A 26982-nucleotide genomic window follows, 5' to 3' on the forward strand; every position below is an offset into this window, starting at 1 on the left:
TATGTGGATCTCACAGAAAACCAACTCCAGAAACTTTCTGTAAACACCTTGTAAAATTGGTGAAATTTGGAGTTAATCAAAAGTAGTCACTTAGAGCAAAAATTTCTTTTACCTGAATTTCTGTTTCTTCTTTGCAAGACTCCTCACAGAACCTGTCCCTGAATAGAGACCGCAGCAGACCTGTCTTCATGGTGGAGGAAACCACATGGGTGACCTTCTGGCCATTTTGACGAGTGCCCTTTGCTTGGATATTAGAGTTCTTCTGATAACCAAAAACATATCTTTAAAATAAACAAACAAAAACAAAACAAGAAAACAAGAACCATCACTTCTCACTAAGATAGCTAGTAAGATATGCTAAATAATTAAGAACAACAAGACACATACCTCAACAAAGGATTCTCAATGAGTTTTAGCTTCTGTTTCAACTGTTCAATCTCTGAATACAAATTTAACCCTTCCACCATGGAGATATTTTCCTGCTCAGAATCAGAATTACAATTTGACAAACTGCTTCTCAGATTTAAAAATTTCCTGTAACTCTCTTCACATTGAGACAACAGATTGTGGTAGTCAACAATAAGTCCTGAGGGAACTCGATCTTCAAGTATATCATAATACCTGAAAGTTTAAAAGCAAATTAAAATTTATTCCCTTTTCTAGGACATCTTCCTATCATTAAGATTTGATTTAGTCCTCAAAGACTCAGCTTATTTTGCCATTATTTTTAGCCCTTTCTTTGTCTGCAAGCCACCATTCCTGGGTCACTTCTTACTTTTCCATTCTTCCTCCTACCCATCAGCTACCTGCACTTACAAGCTTTGTTCTTGATCTGTTGGCTTGTGAGTGAGCCACCTTTCCTGAGTAAATCTCATTACCTTTCCCTGGCCTTAAATTACCCTTTACCCCACCCCACCCTGGCCTAAAAAGAAAAAAAAAAAAATAGACTAGATAACCCTCAACTGATAATGATATTGTGGCATATATACACAACACTCATATTGTGGTACATATATACAATTCAGTTCTAAAAAAGAAGATAAGAAATTATAAAGTTCACAGGTAAATGGAAGCAGAAAATATTAAGTGAAGTAATCCAGATTCAGAAAGACAAACACCTCATTTTCTCTCTTGTATGTACATCTTAGCTTCTAATTTTTAATGTATTTGTATTTAGATGAGAAGGGATATATGAATATGTCATGAAGGGAGGAGTGCATGAAATAATAGAACACGTGGAATGAAAGTAGAAAGGGGGTACTGGGAATCAAAGGGTTAAAGCAGGGATAGGGAAGCAAGGAGGCAGTGACAAGCAGAGGTTGTGGCCAGGTTAAACTAAAACTAAACATATGAAAATGTCACAAGGAAACCTGCTACTTTGAAAGATAATTAACTAATTCTCTCTCTCTCTGTCTCTCTCTCTCTCTCTGTCTCTCTCTCTCTCTGTCTCTCTCTCTCTCTCTCTCACACACACACACACACACACACATTCTATTCTAGAAATAGATTTCCTTTCTATAAACTACCAATCTTCTAGAACCTATACTTGTTACTAATAGTCTTTGTTTTTAATGTGCATCTATAAAAGTCTTATCAAAAAACTCAGTATTCCAATTAGAGAACCCATAGGAAAGCCTTACAAGTAAAATGAATCAAGCAGAAAATAGAATAGCAAGATACAGCAGAGGTTCTAGGAAAAAAATAAGCTAAGAACTTATTATTTTAGTCAAAGAATAGGAAAAAAACAGAAATGTGGGATACCATTAAATCTTGAAATTAGAGGCAAAGAAGACAGAGAATTAGGAGGCAATGTCATGGACCAGATCTTTACCATTATCATAGAAGAAAACTTTCCCAAGCTAAGGAAAGACATACTCAAAGAACACCAACTACTCAAAACCGGAAAATTAAACACTCGACATCATCTCATAGTCAAAACACTATACAAGACAAAGAAAAAATATTAAAAGCTAGAAAAAAGAGGATACAAGTTAAATATAAAGGAAAATCCACTAGAATAACACCTGATTTATCAATGGAATCTCTGAAAGCCATAAGAGCCAAGAGCAATACACTCTAAGTTATAAAAGACTACAACTGCCAACTCAAGACTACTGTACCCACAAAAGAATATCTGACATTGCTGAATGATTTAAACAAAACAAAAACATTCCATGAGTCCAAATGGCCTGAAAGAATTCATACACAGCAATAACAAACCTTAACAAATACAGAAAAATTAAAAAAGAAAATCCCTTTTAGCCTATCTGAATATTTAAATATAAAATTGACACAAGAGTCTAGAAAACTAGTGTATAAATTCATAGAAGCTAAACTACTTATTACTGAATGGCAAGTGGGCCAAATACATCAACATATTTCTGAAACTAAATAAAAACAAAAGAGAAACATAACAAAACCTCTGAGACACATTATAAGCAGTTCTATGAGTAAAGTTCATAGCCCCAAGGACCTACATTAAAAAACAAACAAACAAACAAACAAAAAACCAGGAACAGTACAAATAAATGACTTAACAATGCAATTCAAGAAATTAGAAAAAGAAATAACAAAAATTAGAGCAACAATTAATGATACAGAAAAAAAGAAAACACTACAAAGAATAAATGAATCAAGAACTGGTTCTTTGAGAAGGTAAACAAGATAAACAGACCTCTGGCTCAACTAACCAAAGGAAAGAGTTAGATGAAAAAGGCATGCAGGGGCTAGAGAGATGGCTCAGAGAGGTGGTTCTTCCTGAGTTCAATTCCCAACAACTACATAGTGGCTTACAACCATCTATAATGAAATCTGATGCTCTCTTCTGGAGTGCATATATGCATACAGACAGAACACTGTATACATAATAAATAATCTTTAAAAAAATGCATGCAGTAAAATGACATGACCAAGCTAATGGGTAAAAATTAATGAAAAAAAAAAAAAAGGAGGAACAATATGGAACTTAAGTACAATATTACTCTCATTACATATAATTTTTAAATAACCATTTTATTTCTCAATTAAAAGTATACTAACTAGTTATGTCTCAGACAAGAGCTTTTTAATATTATACTCACCTGGGTAGCATCTAAAAATGTAAATGTCCAGACTCCCAATCAGACCAATTAAATAGATCTCTTAAACACAGATGTACTTTCTAAAGTTCTCTACAGAAACTAATACATAGTGAATGTTGAGAAATAATGCCTTAAATGTTTTGTAGAAGTTTTGCTATTTTAAATTAGTAATGTTCTGAATAAGATGGGAGAAGAAAAACATACCATAAGCAAACATATCAAACTATAGCGAATTCTTAACATTTTAAAGAAAATAAATTTTCAGGCTTTTCAAATATTAGGAGAACTAGAAAGTGTGGATTTGGTGCTTTAGTTAACCAAATCTGCATCTAAAGATAATCTGCAAGTCCACTTTCCAAACAAGAAACCAGGGACCATCACTGACAGATGCATCAGGTCAAGCTGTTAAGACAGGCTCAATTTTATAAGTAGTCTCTTAACATTTCTGCAACCATGTTAATTAACACATTTTTTATACTGATACTTCAAAGTTTGAAATAATACACCATCAGTCATATTTCTGCCTCCTACATTTTGTTATAGTGTGTTTTGAATTAGAAAGGAAAAATACACATAATATAAAATCAAAACAATATGGTTTGATTACTTTTAATGTTGCCTGTTGACAGTACTTCTATCAGCACAGGGAACTTTTCCCATCTGCCAACATTTCTATCATAGCATTTTCCTTTCTTCTCTATAACAACAACAAATCTCCCTTAGGTTCTTATATTTGCCAGTGAAATGTATGCTAGCATATTAATTAATCATTCCTAGCATATGCAAGACTGTCAAATCAGAACATATTTTTTCTCCAGGTAAAGTTCAAATATACCAGCTACATATGATATTCACCTACAATTAAATTTCACACCTATAAAAATTAACTATTGCTGTTTAAGAGTAACCAAAACAAACTTAAAAAATATTCAGACTCTTAACAATATCCAAGATTCTTTTTTATTTTATTTTATTTTATTTTTTTGGTTTTTTGAGACAGGGTTTCTCTGTGTAGCTTTGGAGCCTGTCCTGGCACTCACTCTGAAGCCCAGGCTAGCCTCGAACTCACAAAATCCGCTTGGCTCTGCCTCCCGAGTGCTGGGATTAGAACCCAGCCAAGATTCTTAAAGGACTAGCTCAGTTGAATATTATTCAGTGAACTGAACAGAGAGAAATAAGAGTCCCCAATGGCTAGGTGTCTAGGAGGAGGGGGAAGAATGAGAACTACAGAAGACAGATTGTTGGGGTCAGGAGGTCTTTCATAAGTTGATGACTTATCTCAAGCAAGTTTATTAAAAAGTAGAGCATCTTATATACTGTTTGCGAGGAACAAAATGGCCAAAGGTCAGCAGAGAGCTAAATCAGATGATGCTGACAAAGAAAACAGAGGATTCTTCAGACACAGCTACCCTAGGGCTGACAACCACCACCATCCAGGAGAAAGGCGGTTCCCAGGGGCCAAAACCATAACTCCTTCAAGGTCCTGGCATCAGCCCTACACTGGGATCTTGCCAAGTTTATACCCTGGGTAAGGACACAGAACTAGAAATCTCTGTTCCCATTTTCTTTTCATTGGGGACTCTGAGGAAACCTTGGATTGGCCTGGCTCCCAATAATTCAGATTTACAAGCTTTTAATCTAGATATTCTTAAAACTCTGCTTTTAAATTTAGCTCATAAATAGAACCAGGCATGACGGCACAGGCCTATTATCACAATACTAGTGAGCCTGGGGCGGGGGTGGGGGAGCTATAGAGATTCTATCTCCAAACAAAACAAAATACAAGTATACATGTACGTACACACACACACACACACACACACACACACACAAATTCAGGTGTCTGTTTTTTCCCTCACAAGGTTTATTCAATAACTTGTCATGATTGCATTATTTGTATATCAGAAGCTCCTATGTGTGTGTCTACCACATCAGTAAGTAATAAATACTTACAATCTCAATCGAGGTTCAACACATCTGATAAAATAATCATACTCATCTTCTTCTTCTTCATCCCAACTCCTCCAAATGTTTTTATAGAAAAACCTGAAAAGAGGCTTAATATCAATCAAATTGAACTGTTTGTTCAAAAGGCAGGCGTTGTGGTTTGAATATGGGATGTCTACCGTAGGCTCATGTGGGTGAACACTTGGTCTCCAGCAGGTGGCAATGTTTGGAAATGTTTAGGGGATGGAGTCTTGCTGAAAGAAATACTAGGCACGAGGCTTAAAGGTTTTAGCATGGCTGAACCTGCAGTTATTTCTCTGATTCCATCCTGCCTATACAAGGTTTGAGGATGGTATTACACTGCCACTACCTTCCTAACTATGATGGTCTATGTCCCTCTTTAGAGCACTAAGCTAAAAGAAACCCTTTCTTCACTAAATTGCTTTTGTTGGGATATTGTGTCACAATAATAGGATATAAAACCTTAGTTTTAAATGTCTTAAATGTTTTTAAGTCTTAACAGCTGGAATTCTGGAGGGGTGAGAGATAAAGAGGAAATCAAAGCAATCATACGCATCAACAAATCAAATACATGTTATTTTCTAAGAGAGTCAATGTTGGGTATTTGCTACAGTTGATACTCATGAGTCATATAAAATAAAGATCCTCAAATAAGTAAATTTCTCTACAATATTCTAATATTGTTGTTAGGGTGATCTAGTTTTTTTTTTTTTTTTTGGTTTGTTTGTTTTTAAGTGGGGCTAGTTTTTGTCTGTTTAGTTATTTGAGACAGAATTGTGTACCGTAGTCCAAGCTGGCTTTGAACCTTTAATCTTCCTGCCTCATGAGCACTGAGATTATAAGTGTGTGTCACGAGTAGCCCTGGCAAGATTTCCATTGTATCACAACTATCTATTGACCAGATGGTGTGTCATTTGTTTAGGTAGTAAAGAAAGAAATTGGGGTTTAAATAAAAGTTGTTTTAAATGTATTCTAGGTGAGATACTGATTTGGCCACCAAATGAATGATGTCCAGTGGGCAGATCAATGTAGCCTTTCCCTCTTCCAGAGACAAGATATAAATCTAGGACTTACTGGTAAGATTTATTGCTTTTATTAAAGGCATTAGATCCCAACTACGGCTACACATTAGAGTACTCTGGTATACTTTCAAGACTTACATTTCTTAGTTGGGTGGGGGTGTATACCTTTAGTCTCATTATTTGGGAGGCAGAAGCAAGTAGAGCTCTGTGAATTGAGGCCAGCTTGGTCTACACAATAAGTTCCAGGTCAGCAAGGGTTACATAGTGAGTCCATCTCAGAAACAAAACAAACCAACAACAAAAAACTTAATCTAAATCAGTAAATCAGAATCTCAGAGGGGAGAGAAACATCCATATCTTCTTTAAAACTCCCCAGATGCTTTAACATTTTATGAAAAAAATTCAAACATATATGATAAAAGAAAACAGACAATATGAATAGCAGCTTCAAAAATTATCAATTCACAGGTAATTTTTACCCAAAAACGCTGCCTAGGGGGCCAGCCTCCAGGTAGCACCAGAGCTTGCAAAAAAAAAAAAAAAAAGAAATCCATGAATGCAGCAAGGGCTAGACTTTTTCTATCTGAGGGGTAACAAAGAAACACATGCTTCATGATGGTAACTTTTCTCTTTTACTTCATCTTAAAAAATATTTCTGAAAATCTGTCTCCACACAATTCCATTTTCCATACACCTTTTCTACACAGCTATACATTTCATCCACATAGCTCTCTCTTCTACTCATACATCTTTCCTCAACAGCTACATCTCTTCTCTCCATATACCTCTCTTCCACATATCTCTTCTTATACTTTTTTAAATTTTTTATTTTTCGAGACAGGGTTTCTCTGTGTAGTTTTGGTGCCTGTCCTGGATCTCGCTCTGTAGACTAGGCAGGCTTCAAACTCACAGAGATCCATCTGGCCCTGCCTCCGCCTCCCAAGTGCTGGGATTAAAAGCGTGCGCCACCACTGCTCAGTACACACATCTTTACATAGCTACTGCTCCATCTCTCTACACAGCTACTCATCTTCTATACATAGTTCTACACAGCTCTTTACAAAGCAGCTCTCTACATAGCTACACAGCTGTTTACACATCTCTAATCAGCTCTTTACATAGCTCTTTCTACACACACCTCCTTCAACTGCCAAACTCTGGATGGACAATTATGAGTTACATATACGGGGATCCAACCTATTCTAAGAACACTAAGCACATAGTTTCTCTCAGGCTAGGGAGGTCATGCTGACAGGATTCCCAGACAGAGAGTAACATTGAAATTCAGGACTTAATAAACACTTAGTTGGCTGGACCTTGAGTCTTGCATCACAAATCGAGGCCAGGAGTACATGCAGAAAGTCAACTGCTGCAGGGAGTTATGTCTTAATGTTATCAGCTTGACTTTGGTTCAACAGACACCTGGGAATTTGCCCTTGTGAATTATTTTGCAGGGGCAACTAGTCTATTTTGAATCTGCTCTGAAGTCTGAAATCAGTTAAATGTGTAAAAAGCTGTCTTTATAACTGAGAATATTGTAATTTTACTATGTCAGTCTGAGCTTTGAAAAATATCCTAATATTATTTCTATTCTATTCATCAAAATTATATAGCTTAAGCAGAAATCATCTTTCTGGCCATCCAGATGTATGTGTGCCCAGTAGATGAAATATATTCACGAGATAAGCACACAAGCAGTGGAGAAAATACCCACAGCTGTTTGTAGGGAAGAAATGCAGTGACACATGAGAAAATTACAGACAGAAGCAACCAGTCCAGAGTCTGTGGTCCTACAAGCCTTGTTTAACAAAATTCCTCCATCAGAGAACTATTCATCTGGTGATTTGACACCTTAACTATCAACTGCCATCTGCTGTATGTTCTTGTGGCCTCTGGCAAAGCCATTGTTACCAGCAGCTCTCAGCAACCCAATTCACTTATCCCTCTTATCGCCTATATCATGTTCATACTGGATTTCTAAACAAATCTCAGACATAGTATTCGATCACTTTTTTTAAAAAAATTTTTCGAGGCAGGGTTTCTCAGTGTAGTTTTGTGCCTTTCCTGGTACTCACTTGGTAGTCCAGGCTGGCCTTGAACTCACAAAGATCTGCCTGCCTCTGCCTCCTGAGTGCTGGGATTAAAGGCGTGTGCCACCACCGCCCAGCCTTGATCACTTTTATCATGTATCTTTAAAGCACTTCTTCTTTTAAAGCATGCAAACTTTAAATCCCTCACACATAAACTCCCAATTTCACATACTCTTTCAAATTCCCTTGTAGTATGTTGGTCAAATGCCTTACCACCTGGTAAATATATTTAAATTCCATATCTAGCTCAAGTATTATCCATACCAATACAGTACAGATACTTATGCATCATTCACTATGCATCTCTTCAAGAGTTTACTCTTTCAAAGCAGAACCTAGAATGGGGTTCAGCCTCTCACAGGGCTCACACATCACCCTTCCTGGATGCTCACATCCCAACTGCTCCACTTCTCAGTTTCTATCCTGTCCTATCAAGTTCCCACTCTAGTGTATGCACTCATAACTGACTGACAAAGCTCTGCACCTTCTGACCTACAAAAACACCCAGTCTGAGCCGGGCAGTGGCGGCGCACATCTTTAATCCCAGTACTCAGGAGGCAGAGGCAGGCGGATCTCTGTGAGTTCAAGGCCAGCCTGGGCTACCATGTGAGTTTCAGGAAAGGCGCAAAGCTGCACAGAGAAACCCTGTCTCGAAAAACCAAAAAACAAAAACAAAACAAAAAACAAAAACAAACAAACAAACAAAAAACCCAAAACAAAACAACCAAAAAACAAAAACAAAACAAAAAAACCCACCCAGTCTGGTATCTCCTAGGACTGTGTTCTGATGTTCTGAATGTGCTGGCCTTTCAACATCTTAATCTCACTGACATCCTGCACCTGTCCTCCTTGCCTAGCTAGCCTTCCAGACTTAAGTTTATATGCCACTTCTCCAAGAAACAACCATGGAACAGCCATCTTAACACAGTAATTCTAATTTAGCACTCACTGCCATTTCCAGTTATGTATATATAAGTCTGGGTGCTTATCCCTTTTTTTTTTGGTCTTGTTTTGATAAAGACAATCTGAGCATAGTGAGTCTGGGTGTTAGGGAAGTCTCAATAAAATCAGTTTAAACCATATAGAAAGTACAAAGTACCTTTTAGACTACAAAACACCAAACAATATGATTGACATCACATTACCTAATCTTCCAGTTCCTAGAAGAATATGCATCTAATTTTAACATTCTTAGTATCTTTTCAAATGTATGTTTCTTTGGAATTTTATTTGTGAAAGACAATTTGATTAGACAAATAAGGCTTACTAATAAAGAATGAGTATATACACCAGGGCCTATTATATTGACATAGGAGAGTCGTATTTTTATCCCCACCTTAAAGATACAAATACAAAACAAAGAACAAATCGACTACCAAGTTTGACTGCATAGATTATACAGAATTTGAAAACAAATGTATTTCTAATACAATTTTGTCTTTACTCAGCAATTCAAATACAGATTTTAATGTCCAATTTAAGATATTCATGATATATATTCACTTTAAGCAGCTAAAAGCAAAATTTATTTAGTAAATATTCACATATCAAAATATACCACATCTATTTACTTATCTTTCACCTTATTTTCTGTTCTATTACATTCAAAATGTACAGGATTGTGGAATATTCCTTTACACTGTGTGAAGATATGTCACTGTGATTGGTTTAATAAAAAGTTAAAAGGCCAATAGTTAGACAGGATTTTTGGGGCAGAGAGAATGCCGGGAAGGAAAAGGTAGAGTTGTCAGCTACACATAGAGAAAGTAAGACATGTAGGAGATGAGGTAACAAGCCATGAGCCATGTGACAGCACGTAAATGAATAGAAATAAATAAATTTAAGTTATAAGAGCTAATTACAAAAAAGGTTAAGCTATCAGCTGAGCCTTAATAATTAATAAGAAGTCTCCATGTCATTTACTTGGGAGCTGGCTGGTGGGACAGAAAAATGCTCCCTACAAAAGACAGTTTCTAAATCCATAAAAACCAAATTAAGAATCCTTTATTTTTATCAACATTTGAAGAATTTGAATGATAAAAAGTAATTCCATGTACTATGTTTTTCAACTTTTCAATAGTTTGCAAGTGATAAGGTGAATATTTAAGATATTAAGATTTTTGTTTTTAATTTTTAAAAGATTTTCCTAGGGTGTGGATGTGTGGTTCAATGGTAAAGACATTTCCTAGGATTTGTAAGGACTTAGGTTTAAGCATCATGACAGAAAAGAAAAGGACTAGGATTATTCCACTTAATTTATAGTTTTGATCACAAGGTTACTTCTATCAACAACCCTTCCTACCTGACATGCTCAATGGCAAGTGCCATCTCGTGAAATTCGCCTGAGTCATCTGACACCACCCACAACTCCTGCAGAGGCAGCTGAAACTCCTTCAGGTCCAAAAGCTCCTTCACATTTGCCAAGGTAAAAGTGCTCAATTTAGATTCATAGATACATGGCTCTGCAAGTCTCACTACTGCCTTCAAGGCTGAAAAGTCCACGTTTGTAACCTGAAATTCAAAATAATGTTACTCATTTTAATACCCAGAAATTAAAACTGAAACACATACATAAAACACTATTTATAAACTAATTTTTAAAAGTTAGAAATAGGTCAGAATGCCTTTTAAGAATAAACAAAACAGAACCGGCTCTTGTCCTCAGCCTACAGTCATAGTGAAAAATAAACCAGAGGACTTCTGGGTAAGATGGCAGAAAATAAACTTTCTGTGAGACACAGTAAAGAAAGTCTCAGAATTTTAAAAACCAGAATATCTCAGAGAGAAAGAGGAACAGATCTATAAATTAAAAAAGCAGTGATAGGAAAGCCAAAAAGTGCTGAGAAAAAGAGAGGAATTCAAGTTCCTTAGCAGCAGTAGGGGAAACAGAAGCCTCCTCCAAAAGGTAAGCAAGGTGGGTGCCAGTAAGAGAATGAGAGTCCTACCTCAAAACAAGCCAACAACTTCAAAACCAGCTGTGAGTTCTGGTGAGGCAGTTCTTCTTCTGGAATTTTACTCTATATGACTTGCAGGGCAGAGGCCAGGCGCCATGTTACTTACTTGAAACTGAGCTAAAATTGGGGGCCTCCATATGAGGAACAACAGAGGAAGCCTGAATGTAACCTGCCACAAGGCCAGGTGATAGACAGCTCTGGGTGCCAGTTGTAGAGAGCAGAAACAGCAGATGCTGAAAAACAGAAAAGTGCTGGCAGCAGCTGGAGGCTTTGACCAGCAGTGAAGTTCCCAGAGAAAAGCAGTCCCACTCAGCTGCCAAGAGCAGAAGTCATCAACTGGGAATAACCCGGGAGTTCCACTGCCTTAAGCCTGAACTCGACAGGGCAATCAATTTCTAGAGTCACACTTCTGTCATTCACTGCGGTAAGCTACAGAACTGGTATGTTCCAGAAGTCTACTTAAAACTGAAGTTCCATCCCTTCAGCAAAGTGACTCATATTTTTATTGATTTACTTCTTTTTCCAAGACAGGGTTTCTCTGTGTTACTGCCCTGGCTGTTCTGGAACTCTCTTTGTAGATCAGGCTGGCTGCCTAAGTGCTCGGATTAAAGGTGTATGTCATCATGGCCTGGTTGTGATTCATATTTAAACGATTTTTAATGTACAGACAGACTAGAGTAGAATACTATTTTAAGGTATATTACATTTGTTTATGTTGCATTTGTTTAACTCTGTGAAGCTGTATTATTTTGCCTATCTGAAATGCCTGATGGTATAATGAAGAACTGAACGGCCAATAGCAAGTAAGGAGAAAGGATAAGCAGGGCTGGCAGGCAGAGAGAATATATGGAAGAAGAAATCTGAGAGGAAGTAGAACTTGGAGTGAGTGAAGGAGGAGGACTCTAGGGGCTAGCCACCCAGCTACATAGCCAGGCATATAATAAGAATAAAAGTAAGATATATGGAAGTAAGAAAAGGAAAAAGCCCAGAGGCAAAAGATAGATGGGATAATTTAAGTTAAGGAAAGATGGCAGAAACAAGCCAAGCTAAGGCCAGGCATTTATAATTAAGAATAAGCCTCTGTGTGTGATTATTTGAAAGCTGGGTGGCAGGTCCCCAAAGAGACAAAGAATAAAAAAAAAACAAAAAACACCAACGGACTAGACCTACACAAGAGTTAAGTGCAGCAACTGTTTCTTAGACTCTCAACGCATTTGAGAGAGAACTCTGACTAGAACATGAGCCATGCATGGGTACAGACTGGGAAACATCGGGAGGAGTGACAGACTCTGCACAGCCCACTGGGAACACAAAGGTAAACTCATAAAACAAAGACCGCTCTGGTGGACATCAGACGCTTGTCAAATACAAGTTCAACATCAGCATAAGCCACAGGAAAGATAAAGGTGCACAATCCAGTGACCTTCTACCTCTCCCACCCTAGGTATATGACAGTTTCCATTTTCAAAGACCTAGAAGGAAGTTGCTCCAACATTTTAACATTACTATTATTATTGCCCTTTATATTTTGCTGTCCCTCAGCTTTTTGTCTTTAGTACAATATCAGCTGCATTTTTATTTCAATGTTTCTTCTTCTTCTTCTTCTTTTTTTTTTTTTTTTTTGGTTTTTCGAGACAGGTTTCTCTGTGTAGCTTTGTGCCTTTCCTGGAACTCACTTTGGAGACCAGGATGGCCTCGAACTCACAAAGATCCGCCTGGCTCTGCCTCCTGAGTGCTGGGATTAAAAGCGTGCGCCACCACCGCCCAGCTTCAGTGTATTTTTAAAAATGGTTTTATTACTTCCTTTCTGACATTCGGCTTATTCTGTTTGTGAACTTTTTTATTAGTGGGTAATCTTTTCACCCCTTTTTTGGGTCTTATTCCCCCTCCACCCATTTTTTTCTGTACTATAGTTTTAGTAATATTTATTGTTTTTGTTTTAAAAAAATAAATTTTTATTTTTACTCTTCTTCATGTATTTAGATAATTTTGAACTTTCTCATTCATTTCTTTTACCTCATTAACTTACTATCGGCACATTTATCCTAAATAATTTTTAACTTCAAAGCACATTCTTCATGAGTTTTCCCATTTTCTGCTTATGGTCATCACTGATGTACTAGTGGGTTTTAATCACTTTTAAGTGTATTTCTGTATCTTCTAGAGTTCAATGTTGAGCTATCTTAACTGTGTTCTCCTCACTGAGTGACATTGGAAACTAAAACCTCAAGAGGAAGCGGTCCATGTAAGATCTTCAAGTAAAACCAGAATACTTATCTAAACCAACAGATATGTAAATTTCATCACAAAATATACAAACAATTGGGAAAAAAGTAACAGGATGCCTTCAAAATAACACAACTTTTCAACTACTAAACTGAGACACTGAAATATGTAAAATGTCAGATGAAGATGTCAAAAGTGTGTATTACATTTGTGGTCAAGAATCTAGAGAGTCTGGCAAAGCTCAGCAGATAACGGTGCTTGTTGCCAAGCTTGACTACCTGAGTTTGATACCCTGAATCTACAAGGAGAGAATTGATTACCACAAGCTATCTTCTGACTACCACATGTATACATGTGCGAGTGCGCACGCGCGCGCACACACACACAAAACACAACACACACATACAATGAATAAATGAATGTAAAAATATATGAATTTTAAAGAAATAAACAAGAAAAGAGATCATGGAAAGTGGGGAAAAGATCTTAACAGGGTATAAAATGGGATGGGTAAAGGAATACATGTGATAAGAAAGCAGAAGCTGGAACTAACCTGGGGGAGGGAGGGGGTTTGTGTGGGGGGAAACAAATAAGAACAAAGTACATCACACATGTATGAGGATGCCATGTATTATGAAAACCATCACATAAAAATGATCAATGATTCCAAAGAGGATTAAAAACAAACACATTAATTCAATTCAGGACCTGGAGAACACAATCAGAAACACAGAGGAAAGGTTGGCAAAATATCTTCATAAGAGAACTCAACTTACCTCAACGAGCACCTCAAACACGTTAGTGTGCCAGACTGCCCACCATCCAGATGGTTTAAGGACCTTTTCCAAGAAGCTGACTGTGAATTCCTTTACCTCAGAGGCCTTACAGTCAGCTACAAATAAAATAAGAATTGGAAATGTATAAATGAGAAATTCACCTGAATCCATTTTCTCAGAACAACTGGCAATCTGAGGACAATCTACTTATAAAATAAATCTATAAAAAGACAAGAACTTACTCACCTAAAATGTAATCTTGATAGGCTCTGAATCTCTCATAAAACAAAAGTTCATTTGTTGGGATAATTTGTGGAAAAAGAATTTTTCCTTCTGGCACAAGAGTGTTTACAGTAGCACCTGGCTTAACATGACAGCTATGGTCACTGCATGGATCTGCATCCTGGAATAAACCTGAAACAATATATCAAAGAAACTCAACTATCTAGTTATTAGACAGTGTTCCTAATTGCAAGTCTATTTAGATAATCCAAATAAAATAAAAATAAGGATTCTGAGGATGAATGCCTACTTTAAGCTCTCATGATCAGTAATATCACCAGTTAAAGCTTAAACATCTCAAAATCTAAATTATACTTCAAACAACAACCAGTTAGAAAATTTCACAGATATTTTTGTGACTATCTGTGATGACTTTAGAAGCCACTCAAGTTCTCTTTCAAAGCTAATATGACTTCAAAGATTTTTACTTTTAATTCTTTGTATGTATGTAAGCCTGTGTGTGTGTGTGTGTGTGTGTGTGTGTGTGTGTGTGTGTGCGGGGGGGGGGGGGGGGGGGGGGGGGGGGGGGGGGGATGGGGATGATGATTGCACAAGGCCAGAGGTATTGGAACTCCCTGCACCTGGAAATTACAGACAATTGTAAGCACCCAATGTGGGTGCTGGGAATCAAACTTTGGGCAACCACTATAAAAGCAGCACTTTTTCTCACCAGCTCCCGTGATTTTTATTTTTACTACAATTAGACCAAGTATCTTATAATTATTTTTTTCTCTGAAACAATTCCACCAATATATATTTTAAAAAGGAACTGCAAGAGGCTGGAAGAACTGGCTCAGCAGTAAAAAACATGTACTGCTCCTGCAGAAGACCAGAGTTCAATTCCCAGTACCCATGTGGCAGCTCAGGAAATCCAATGCCCTCTTCTAGCCTATGCAAGCTATTGCATGTATGTGGTATACATGAACCCACAAGCACCCATACATTCACATGAAAATTTTACATTAATTTCTAAGAACTAGTAATAAAAAAAAGGAATTGCATTCCTATACTCCTTCTCAAAAGGAGTGTTGAGGCCTCTCGACTTTCTACACTACAAGCTTGTCAGTGGCCCCTCCAAAAAAAAAAAAAAAATAGAATGAGATTCTTTTTTGGGGGGTGTGGGTGGGTGGGTTTCAAGACAGGGTTTCTCTATGTTGTTTTGGTGCCTGTCCTATCTTACTCTGTAGACCAGGCTGGCCTCAAACTCAGACTAGGCTGCCCTCAAACTCACAAAGATCCACCTGGCTCTGCCTCCTGAGTGCTGAGATTAAAGGTGTGCACCTCTGCCTCCCGACTTAGAATGAGATTCTTAAGGCTACATAAGGGTTATTTGATTAAGACAACCAGGGAGATTTCAATACAAACCACCTTAGACATGAGCTACGTGTAATAGGTTTCAAAAGCTATGATTGGATTCTAGCATATCTAATTCTATGTAATAATTTTTTTTGGTAGACAAGGTGATTAATAAATAAATAATGCTCTTAAGACTGGCAGAGTGCTTTCCTGAGGTCTCTGGGAAGGTATGTGACACTTTTACTAGACTTTCTTCCCTTGCCTTCCTTTAATTGTTCCTTCTGTTTTCTCCTCCTTTCCATTTCCTTATCTGTAAGGCCACCAGAATTACTGACCAAAATATACCCAAAGGTCATTGCTTCCTGTGACGGTCTGAATGAGAACACCCCCAGACTCATATATCTGAATGTTTGGTTCAGTTGGAGGTCCATTTAGGAAGGATTAGGAGGCATGTTGGATGAGGTGTGTCACTTGGGGTAGGCTTTGAGGTCTGTGCTTACACTCTGAAGATCAGGAAGCAAGCTCCCAGTGTCATGCCTGCCTGCTGCCATGCTTCCTGCCATGCCGACCATTGACTAACCATCTGAAACTGTATACTTTCTAAAAGCTGCCTTGTTCATGGTGACTCTTCACAGCAACAATGACAAAGATACTTAAAAACAATACATAAGCCTTAGAGTGTATCAGTTTCCTTCCCCATAAAGGGAAGATAGAAATAATATGCTAATATCAATTGGGATTAAATAAGGCATTTCTTAATAATTTACAATAGTGTCACTAATGGAATATTACACACACACACACACACACACACACACACATACACACACACTCACACACACACACACACACACTCACACACACTTGCTTAAAAATAGCTTACTTACATTACCGGTGGCTCAAGCATTTATCCCAGCACTTGGGAGGTAGAGCCAGGCAGATCTCTGTGATTTCAAGGCCAGCCTGGTCTACACAGCAAGTTCTAAGACAGGTTCTAAAGCTACCCAGAGAAAACCTGTCTTGTAAAACCAAAACAACAACAATAACAAAATCAAAAACCAAACCAAAAAAAAACCAACCAACCAAAAAACCAACCAAAACACCTCCCCAAAACAAAATAAATAAACAAAAACCCAACCAAAAAAGCTTACTTCAGTACTTATTCTTTACAGTTACTTTGTTTTTGTTTTGATTTTCAGCTTTGCTGAGGTAGAAATCAAACATTGTAGCACAAAACCAGGAGCATAACAGCAAACTGTTGTAGGATTAGGGATTTACTATAAAGACAGTAAGGATATATTCTGGAGCTACTTTTTTTCCCCTCTTTCCTTTTTTTTTGGGGGGGGGGCACTTCTGAGACAAGGTTCATGAGGTTCAGGCTGGGCTCAGACTCACTTTATAACTGAAGATGATTTAGAACTTCTGATCCTTTTATTTCTACCTCCCAAGTGCCAAGACTGTGTACACTCTGCTCAGTTGTATATGGTACTGGGAACAGAAAGCAGGGCCTTACGAATGCTATGCAAGCACTATACCAAACTGAGATACATCTCCAGTCTTGGATACACCTTTTCTGCAAGAAAGTCTAGATGTCACTTCTACTTTTGATCTCCATTTGCAGATTTTATTTTCTGTGGAGAGTATTTTCCCATGGCTGAAAAAGATAAATTTATCTCTCTTTTTCTCCTGTTTCTATTCTCTCATATAATATATCTCGACCTTAGTTTCTCCTCCCTCCATTCCTACTAGTACTACCCACCCCCCCAACCTTCCCTCGATCCACTCCATCTCTGAACACAGCACAAGTTGCAATAAGACTAGGCACAAACCCTCATATCAGGGCTGAGCAAGGCAACCCAATGGGAGGAAAAGGGTCCCAGGAGTAGGCTAAAGAGAGAGACAATCTTGAAAGACCCCCGGAGAGATCTCCCTTCAGGAGAGACCCCCGGCTCAATGAGCACGCAGCGACCACCGATCAGATGCAACAGCATGAGGTTTATTAAAACACAGGTACCTGGGGCAACCAAGCCTCTCGGAAGACCAGCGCGCCTCTGGGTTGGTGGGATGGGTTTTTATAGCAAGAAGCGCGGGAAAGCATTAGTCAAAGGGTTCTGATTGGATAGTTTAAACAAGGCGCGAATGGTTACAAAGCTCTGATTGGACAATTCAAGTGAGGCGCGAATAGTCAAAGGGTTCTGATTGGATAGTTTAAACAAGGCGCGAATGGTTCTGATTGGACAATTCAAGTGAGGCGCGAATATATAAGCATAAATCAAATGGGGCGTGGATTCAGGCTCAGGGCGGTTTGTGGGTTTCCTTGGTAACCAGATATGTGTGTCGACTCAACCCCTATCTAGAATTCCAGCTGCTCTGGTTGCCTTCTAGCTGAATTCCTTTGTTCCCCTACGTGCCTCACAAGCTAGGGGGTTTGCACAACAGGGCAATGCTTATCGGCTATCTGGGCTGCGGTGGGGCCATTCTATTTCCTGGAACTGTCTTTTGTTCCCTTATAAGCCTTGCAAACATAGCATTCCTATAGGGGTGCTGGGGGGTCTTTCAATCTCACTGTGAGGAGTCCCACCAAAAACATCAAGCTAACAACCATGTTTGCAAAGGATGTACTGCAGACCCATGCAGGCTCCATGATTGCTTCTTCAGTCTCTGAGAGGACCCATGAGCCCTGCTTAGTTGATTTTGTGGGCCTGTTCTCCCAGTGTCCTTGACCCTTCTGGCTCCTACAATTCTTCCTCTCCCTCTTCCATGGGCTTGCCCTAGCTCCAAGGGATTTGACCAGAGAAATCTCCAATCTAGGCTCTCTCAGCCTAATGTTTGGCTGTGGGTCTCTCCATCTGCTCCCATCAGCTACTGGAGGAAATTTCTCTGCTGATGACTGGGCTAGGCACCAAAATATGTATATAGCAGAATATCATTAGGAATCATTTTATTGGTTTTCCCCACTATTCTAGGTCACTAGGTTGCCCAGCTTCCAGTTCCTGGTTATCCAGGCAGTGCTTCCTTTTGTGGGCCTGTAATTAGATCAGTCATTGGTTGGCTGTTCCCACAAGTTCTGTATCTCCTTGCCACTGTACATCTTGCAAGCTGGACTGGTTTCTACTGCACTAGGTTTCCATACCTGCCCCCCTCAAATGCCCTCCAATTCTAGTACTCTCTTCTCCTATTCTCTCCCTCTATCCCTCCCGCAACCACTTGATCCTTCCTGTTCCCATTCCTACCTGTTCCCAGTCCACCTGCAAAATTTTTCTATTTCCCCTTCCTAGGGAGATCCATGTGCACCCCTTAGAGCCCTCCTTGTTACTTAGCCATTCTGAGTCTGTGGGTTGTATCATAATTATGATTTATTTAACAGTTACTATCTACTTATAAATGAGTACATGTGGGGGCCCACAAAGATTCCAACTTGTGGTTTGTTTCTATTTTGACTCAAGGTCAGAGAGTCAAAGTTTATATTGCTCTCCAAGGCTGCATAATAGGATGTTTTGGCCAAAAGCATGGTTACCAGGTGTCTTATCCTTCAAGGCCTAATTACAAGATGCTTTGCCATAAGGTGTTTAGAGAATTAAGAAAGGGTCTACACTTGTTTGTATTCTCTACCTTGATATTGAAAGGGGGAAATCTTTCGCCACTCCCTTTGCTGGTGTATAAAAAGTCCATTAGGAATAAACTTGAGGTGACTGGGTATTGACCCAGCCCCTCCCCTCCAGCTATCCTGTGTCTCTTTCTTTTTCTTCATCTATGTCTGTATTTTTTCCTACCTAGCATCTCTCAGTTCCTCACTACCCCCCTTCAAGGACCCTTTGACAGGCTAGGGCTGGACCCTGACAAGTACATATCATGTTTGTCTTCCTGGGTCTGAGTTACCTCACTCAGGATGATTTTTTTCTAGTTCCATCCATTTTCCTGCAAATTTCATGATGTCATTCTTTTTAAACAAGTGAGTCATACTCCATTGTGTAAATGTACCACATTTTCCTCATCCATTCTTCGGTCGAGGGACATCTAGGTTGTTTCCAGTTTCTAGCTATTATGAAAACCACTACAAACACAGTTGAACAAGTGTTTTTATAGGATGGATGGAGTGTCCTTTGGGTATATGCTCAAGAATGGTATACCTGGATCTTAAAGTAGATTGATTCCCCACTTCTGAGGAAAAGCCATATTGATTTCCACAGTGGTTGTACAAGTGTGCACTCCTACCAGCACAGGACTGTTCCCCTTGCTCCACATCCTAATCCTCATCCTGAGTCATTCTGACCTGTATAAGATGTAATCTAAAAGCAGTTTTGATTAGCATTTCTCTGATGGCTAAGGATGTTGAACATTTGCCTGTTAGCCATTTGAAATTACTCTATTGAGAATTGTTTCAATCTGCATCCTATTTTTTTTTTTTATTGGATTGATGTAGTTGATGTCTACTTTCTTTAGCTCTTTATACATTTTGGATATTAGCCCTCTATCAGATGTGGAGTTGGTGAAATCTTTTCTCATTATGCAGGCTGCCATTTTGTTCTACTTTTGTGTTCTTCGCCTTACAGAAGCTTTTCAGTTTCATGAGGTCCCATTTATTGTTGATTTTACTACCTACACTATTGATGTTCTGTTCTGGAAGCGATCTGCTGTGCTGAAGTGTTCAAGTCTATTCCCCACTTTTCTTTTCTATCAGGTTCACTGTATATGGTATTATATTGAGATCTTTGAGCCACTTGGACTTGAGTTTTCTATAGGTTAATATGGATCTATTTGTATTCTTCTACATGTAGATATTTTGTTAGATCAGCACCATTTGTTTAAGATGCTTTCTCTTTTTCATTGTGTCTTTCTGTCTTCTTTATAAAAAAAAAACAATCAGGTGACCATAGGTGTGTGAATTTATACATGGATTTCCAATTTGATTCCATTGATCGACATGCCTGTTTTTATGCCAATACCATGTGGTTTTTATTACTATAGCTCTGTAGTACAGCTTGAAATCAAGGATGATGATCCCTCTAGAAGTTCTTTTATTATTCAAGATTGTTTTAGCTATGTAGGGTTTTTTGTCTTTCCATTTGAAGTTGAATATTGTCTTTCCAAAGTCTGTTAAGAATTCTGTTGGAATTTTGATGGAGACTGCATTGAATCTGTAGACTGCTTTTGGTAAGATGGCCATTTTTACTATATTGACCCTACCATTCTATGAGCAAAAGAGATCTTTCCATCTTCTGATGTCTTCTTCAATTTATTTCTTCAAAGATTTGAAGTTTTTATCATACAAGTCTTTCATTTACTTGGTTAGAGTTATCTCAAGATATTTTATATTTGTGGCTATTGTGAAGAGTGTTGTTTCCATGATTTCTTTGAGTTAATCTTGTATCCAGCTACTTTGCTAAAGGTGTTTATCACCTGCAGGAGTTCTCTGGTAAGATTTTTTTGGGGCTGCTTATGTATACTATCATATCATCTGTGTATAGCAATACTTAGGCTTCTTCCTTTCCAATTTGATTCTCCTTGGTCTCCTTCAGTTCCCTTATTGTTCTAGCTAGAACTTCAAGTACTATATTGAATAGATATGGAAAGAGTGAGCAGCCATGTCTTGTTCCTGATTTTCCACTTTAGATGGTTCTCCATTCACAGTCTGTATGTTCTAAAGAGAGCATTTTCCAAGAGCTAAACAAGACAAATTTCTAAAGCATGTGATTATTGAGTTGAAGATTGCAAAGTCAACACTGTTGGTTGCAGATTTCCAAAGGTACATTTCATATTGAAGAAAAAAAAAAAAAAACCCTACTCATCACAAATTTTTGTTAAGAATCAATGCCATAGCTCCATTTTAAGAACAAGGTAAGTACTTTGTGTTATATGATGTTTTCACAAAAAGATGTAATTATTAGAGAAGAGCTTTAGAAACACACTGAAAGAAATTCTGGAACAATTTGATACCAACATCCACAGTATTTGCATATTTTAAGCAGTGAAGAATTGTCCAGAAACATTTTTATCTTTTGAAACATGACTGTGCTTTCAACATTTGTTTTCTAGAAACTGTAAACAACAGTGAATTCCCACATATATTACAAAAAAAAAAAACAAAACAAAAAAACTTAATAATTTACAGTGTTTGTACTGTCAGAAGACAAAAAACACACTTAAAAACCACCTGGGTTAAAACAGCATCACTAAATCAATCCCAAAGCAGAGAATTTGACTAATTCTCTGTCATTAACTAGTTCAAATTTGGAAAGTCATGGGAATAAGTTCAAAGACTATCAGGGTCTGCTAGACTATCACTACCATGACTGATCTTAATGGGAAGAACATCTGATTTCTAATATGTACTTTATGAAAACCAAATGGAAAGTATGAATTATTGGGAAAGTTTATGTGCACATGATGTACACACATGAACTAGATCTCCTCAAAATAAAGTCAGAACTTGAATTAAATTTCTATTAGCAAGTGAAATTGGTCAATTTCATTCAAAGACAAGTTCTCCAGTGCAGGTATTATGGCTGCCATGTTGAGTTCAACTCCAAAAGCAAATTTAAAAGCTCACAAAGAAGCTAAACACTGTTTCCTGAAAGAAAGACATGAGATCAAAGAGAGCATTATTTTCCTACCTGTGAAAATGACACTATTCTGTGTACACTATCCAATAGTTAAGAGTGAGCTGAAGAAAAAAAATGAAAATGGTCCTATCAACACAATTATCATTTGAGAAGGGATGAAAGAGTTCATTCTGGAGTCAAATGTGAGTACTATCTTAGTTAGGGGTTATTATTGCTGTGATGAAACTGCATGACCAAAAGCAACTTAGAGAGGAAAGGGTTTATTTCACTCACTGTTCCTCATAAGAGTTCATCATCAAAACCAGTGAGGGTAGGAACTCAAACAGGGCAGAAATGTGGAGGGAGGAGTTGATGCAGAGGCCATAGAGGGGTACTGCTTACTGGCTTGCTCGGTCTGTTTACTTAGAAAACCAAAGACCACTAGCCCAGGGATAGCACCATACATAATGAGTTGGGTTTTCCCCCATCAATCATCAATTAAGAAAATGCCCTACAGATAGATCTTGTGGAGGCATTTTCTCAACTGAGGTTCAGTCATTTCAGATATTGCTTGTGTAAAGGTGATATAAAATTAGCCAGCATAGTGACCATGACCCAGGACCACAGTTTTAAGTTACCCAAAATTCTATGTTCCAATGTGGAAGCAGTTTCATTAAGTTTTTTATAGTAACAGAATTTTTAAAAAAGTCATAAATCAAGACATTTTTTCAAATACATTGGTGGAAACCAGAGGCAAGTTATAGGCAAGCAGAGAAATCTCAGTTATAAACGTCAGATTCTGATAGCATTCTTAGCCCTTTGACTGGTAGAAACTAGAGTGTGTTAAGTTAATGTATTCAAAACACTGTTTAGCTGCACTTACTAGTCAAAGGGTGTTAGTCTGACTTTAGCTGTTAATCATGGGATATTAGATCTGACACAAAGGTAGGCAAGGAGTGATTACTTAAAATAGCCCAAGATAAACTATAATTAGAGCAAAAAACTTCTTGACATCACTGAAGTCAATCAGACACTGTACACATGCCTTAAATAAACTTTTACACATACAGGTCAAATATGCCTTTGCACACACAGCTTCTTTCCAGGAATTCTTATTACATGTCCATCATCACTGTACACACATCTAAACTGCTTGCTTTGAAAGCAAAGCAGTGATTTGAACTCATCTAACTGCTCCTACAGGAGTGCCTGAGTAATTACTGAAGAAACTGCTACAGAAACTATTCTTCATGTTTTTCTCCTATGAGACAGACACGAAAGAACAGTTTTAATGCAAACACCAGCCAAGTATTTGTCCTTAATGTAATAATTTTAGATTTTTCCAAGAAATTTTATAAACTCATCTGCTGGAGATATTCATGTTTAACTAAGAAATAGTGGTGCTGGAGAGATGGCTCAGAGGTTAAGAGAACTGTTTGTTCTTCCAAAGGTCCTGAGTTCAATTCCCAGCAACCACATGGTGGCTCACAACCATCTGTAATGAGATCTGGTGCCCTATTCTTGCCTGCAGAGAGATACGTGCAGACAGAACACAGTATACATAATACATAAATAAATCTTTAAAAAAAAAAAAAGGACTGGAGAGATGGCTCAGAGGTTAAGATCACTGCTTGCTCTTCCAAAGGTCCTGAGTTCAATTCCCAGTTCACAAACATCTGTAATGAGACCTGGTGCCCTCTTCTGGCCTGCAGAGATATGTGCAGACAGAACACTGCACACATAATAAATAAATTAATTAATTAAAAAAAAAAAGAGAGAGAGAGAACAGCCCCAGCTCCCATCCGCCCAGGAACTCCCATCTGGACCAAAGAGACCCTCCGGAGGACACTACAACCTCAATGCCTTGCCCCCACACCCATCTGCCGGAGATCCCAGCCACTTTCAGAGACTTAGAGACCAGCGTCCAGCATTCCATCCTGCCCCGGAACTCCCATCTGGACAAGAGGAGCTCCCATCTGGACAAGATAAGGAGACCCCAGGGACTTCCTGAGACTCAGAGTCCAGCCACCCAGCTCCTATCTGGCTAGCACTCTCATCTGGACCACAGCTCCCATCTGGCCCAGAGCTTCCATCTGGCCCAGAGAGAGGCTCCCTAAATCTGTCAGCTCTGTCTGGACCAAGTACGCTGATAAGACCAAGAATGAATCCATGAGGAGATAGGCAGACGTCAAGGCAGAAGTACATACAACAAAATAAAGAGCAATACAGCATCACCAGAACCTAGCCCTTCTCCAACAGCTAGACCTGAACATCACAGAATAGAAGAAGAAGAAGAAGAAAACTACCTTATAAGTAACATCATGAAGAGGCTAGAGCCTTATATAGAAGAAATAAAAAATAAAGTAGAGGAACAGACAAACAAAAAATGGGAAGAACACTATAAAAAACTAGAGGAAAGGACAATTAAAGCAGAAGAAAACAATAAGTCCCTGAAAGAAAATCATAAAAAAGCAATGAAACAGACGAGGGAAACAGTCCAAGACCTGAAGAGGGAAATAGAAAAAATGAAGAAGACACTAGCAGAAGGAATGCTGGAAATAGAAAATCTGAGTAAACCAACAGGAACTTCAGAGGCAAGTATAACCAACAGAATGCAAGAGATGGAAGGCTCTCTGGTGTTGAAGATACGGTAGAAGAAATAGATTCATCAGTCAAAGAAAACACTAAAACCAACAAAGTCATGACCCAAAATGTCCAAGAAATTTGGGACACCATGAAAAGACCAAACCTACAAATAATAGGGATAGGGGAAGGAAAAGAACACCAACTCAAAGGCACAGAAAATATATTTAACAAGATCATAGAAGAAAACTTTCCCAACTTAAAGAAGGAAATGCCTATGAAGATACAAGAAGCCTATAGAACACCAAAGAGACTAGACCCCTCCAAAAAGTCCCCTTGCCACATGATAACTAAACAACTAAACGTACAGAATAAAGAAAGAATATTAAGGGCAGCAAAGGAAAAAGTCCAAGTGACTTATAAAGGCAAATCCATCAGAATAACACCTGATTTCTCAATGGAGACTTGGAAAGCCAGAAGGACCTGGACAGATATAATGCAGACACTAAGAGACCATGGATGCCAGCCTAGACTAATAAACCCAGCAAAACTATCAATCATCATAGATGATGAACAAGAGTGAACAAGACCTTCCAAGACAAAACCAGATTTAAACAATACTTATCCATAAACCCAGCCTTACAGAAAACACTAGAAGGAAAATGCCAACCTAAGGAAGTCAGATACAGCCTTGAAAACACAGGCAATAGATAATACCACAGCAGTAAACCCCAAAGAAGAGAAGTAAACATACACTAACAGCAAAAAATAAAAATAATAACAGGAATGTACAATCACTGGTCATTAACATCCTTTAATATCACTGGACTTATTTCACCTATAAAAAGACACAGACTAACAGAAAGGATACGAAAACAGAACCCATCTTTATGATGCATACAAGAAACATAACTCAAATTCAAAGATAGACGCCACCTAAGAAGAAAAGGCTGGGAAAAGACTTTCCAATCAAATGGTCTTAAGAAGCAAGCTGGTGTAGCCATCCTAATATCCAGCAATATAGACTTCAAACTAAAATCAATCAAAAGAGATGATGAAGGACATTACATACTCATCGCAGGAAAGATCCACCAAGATGAAGTCTCAATTCTGAACACTTATGTCCCAAACACAAGGGCACCCACATATGTAAAAGAAACATTACTAAAGCTTAAATCACATATAAAACCCCACACATTAATAGTGGGAGACTTCAACATCCCACTTTCACCTCTGGACAGATCTGCCAAATTGAAACTTAACAGAGAAATAATGGACTTACCTCATGTTATGACTCAAATGGACTTAATCGCTATCTACAGAAATTTCCACCCAAACAAAAAAGAATATACCTTCTTCTCAGCACCCCATGGAACCTTCTCTAAAATCAACCACATACTTGGCCACAAAGCAAATATCAACAGATACAAAACAATTGGAATAACCTCCTGTGTTCTATCGGACCACCATGGATTAAAATTAGATTTAAACAACAACAACAACAAAAAAAACTACAGAAAACCTACAATCTCATGGAAACTGAATAATGCTCAACTGAATCACCAATGGGTTAAGGAAGAAACACAGAAGGAAATTAAAGACTTCCTAGAGATCAATGAAAATGAATCCACACATACCCAAACTTATGGGACACTATGAAAGCAATGCTAAGAGGGAAATTCATAGCACTAAATGCCCACATAAAGAAGCTGGAAAAGTCTCATGCTAGTGACTTGACAGCACACCTGAAAGCTCTTGAACAGGAAGAAGCAAAGCCTCCCAGGAGGAACAGACACCAGGAAATTATCAAATTGAGAGCTGAAATCAATAAAATAGAAATAAAGAGAACAATACAAAGGATTAATGAAACAAAGAGTTGGTTCTTTGAGAAGATCAACAAGATAGACAAACCCTTGTCCAAACTAACCAAAAGACAGAGAGAGAGAGCATCCAAGTTAACAAAATCAGAAATGAAAAGGGGGACATAACAACAGACAATGAGGAAATCCAGAGAACCATCAGGTCATACTTCAAAAACCTCTACCCCACAAACCTGGAAAATCTAAAAGAAATGGATAATTTTCTGGATAGGTACCACATACCTAAGTGAAATCAAGACCAGATAAACCATTTAAATAGTCCAATAACCCCTAAGGAAATAGA

At 38.1% G+C, this 26982-nt stretch overlaps 1 protein-coding gene across 1 annotated transcript in view; it reads right to left on the minus strand.

The window, feature by feature from the left end:
- Shcbp1 (SHC binding and spindle associated 1) overlaps positions 1-26982 on the minus strand; it is a 45651-nt gene that overhangs the window by 15869 nt on the left and 2800 nt on the right. The window contains exons 2-7 of the mRNA XM_036166831.1: positions 14363-14530; positions 14117-14232; positions 10463-10671; positions 5034-5126; positions 388-621; positions 113-281 (exon numbers count right to left, since the gene is read on the minus strand). Coding sequence (XP_036022724.1) covers positions 113-281; positions 388-621; positions 5034-5126; positions 10463-10671; positions 14117-14232; positions 14363-14530 — 989 coding nt within the window. The remainder of the gene's footprint in view (positions 1-112; positions 282-387; positions 622-5033; positions 5127-10462; positions 10672-14116; positions 14233-14362; positions 14531-26982) is intronic.

The sequence above is a fragment of the Onychomys torridus genome, chromosome 17 (genome assembly GCF_903995425.1).
Source record: "Onychomys torridus chromosome 17, mOncTor1.1, whole genome shotgun sequence".
In the NCBI taxonomy this organism is placed as follows: domain Eukaryota; kingdom Metazoa; phylum Chordata; class Mammalia; order Rodentia; family Cricetidae; genus Onychomys; species Onychomys torridus.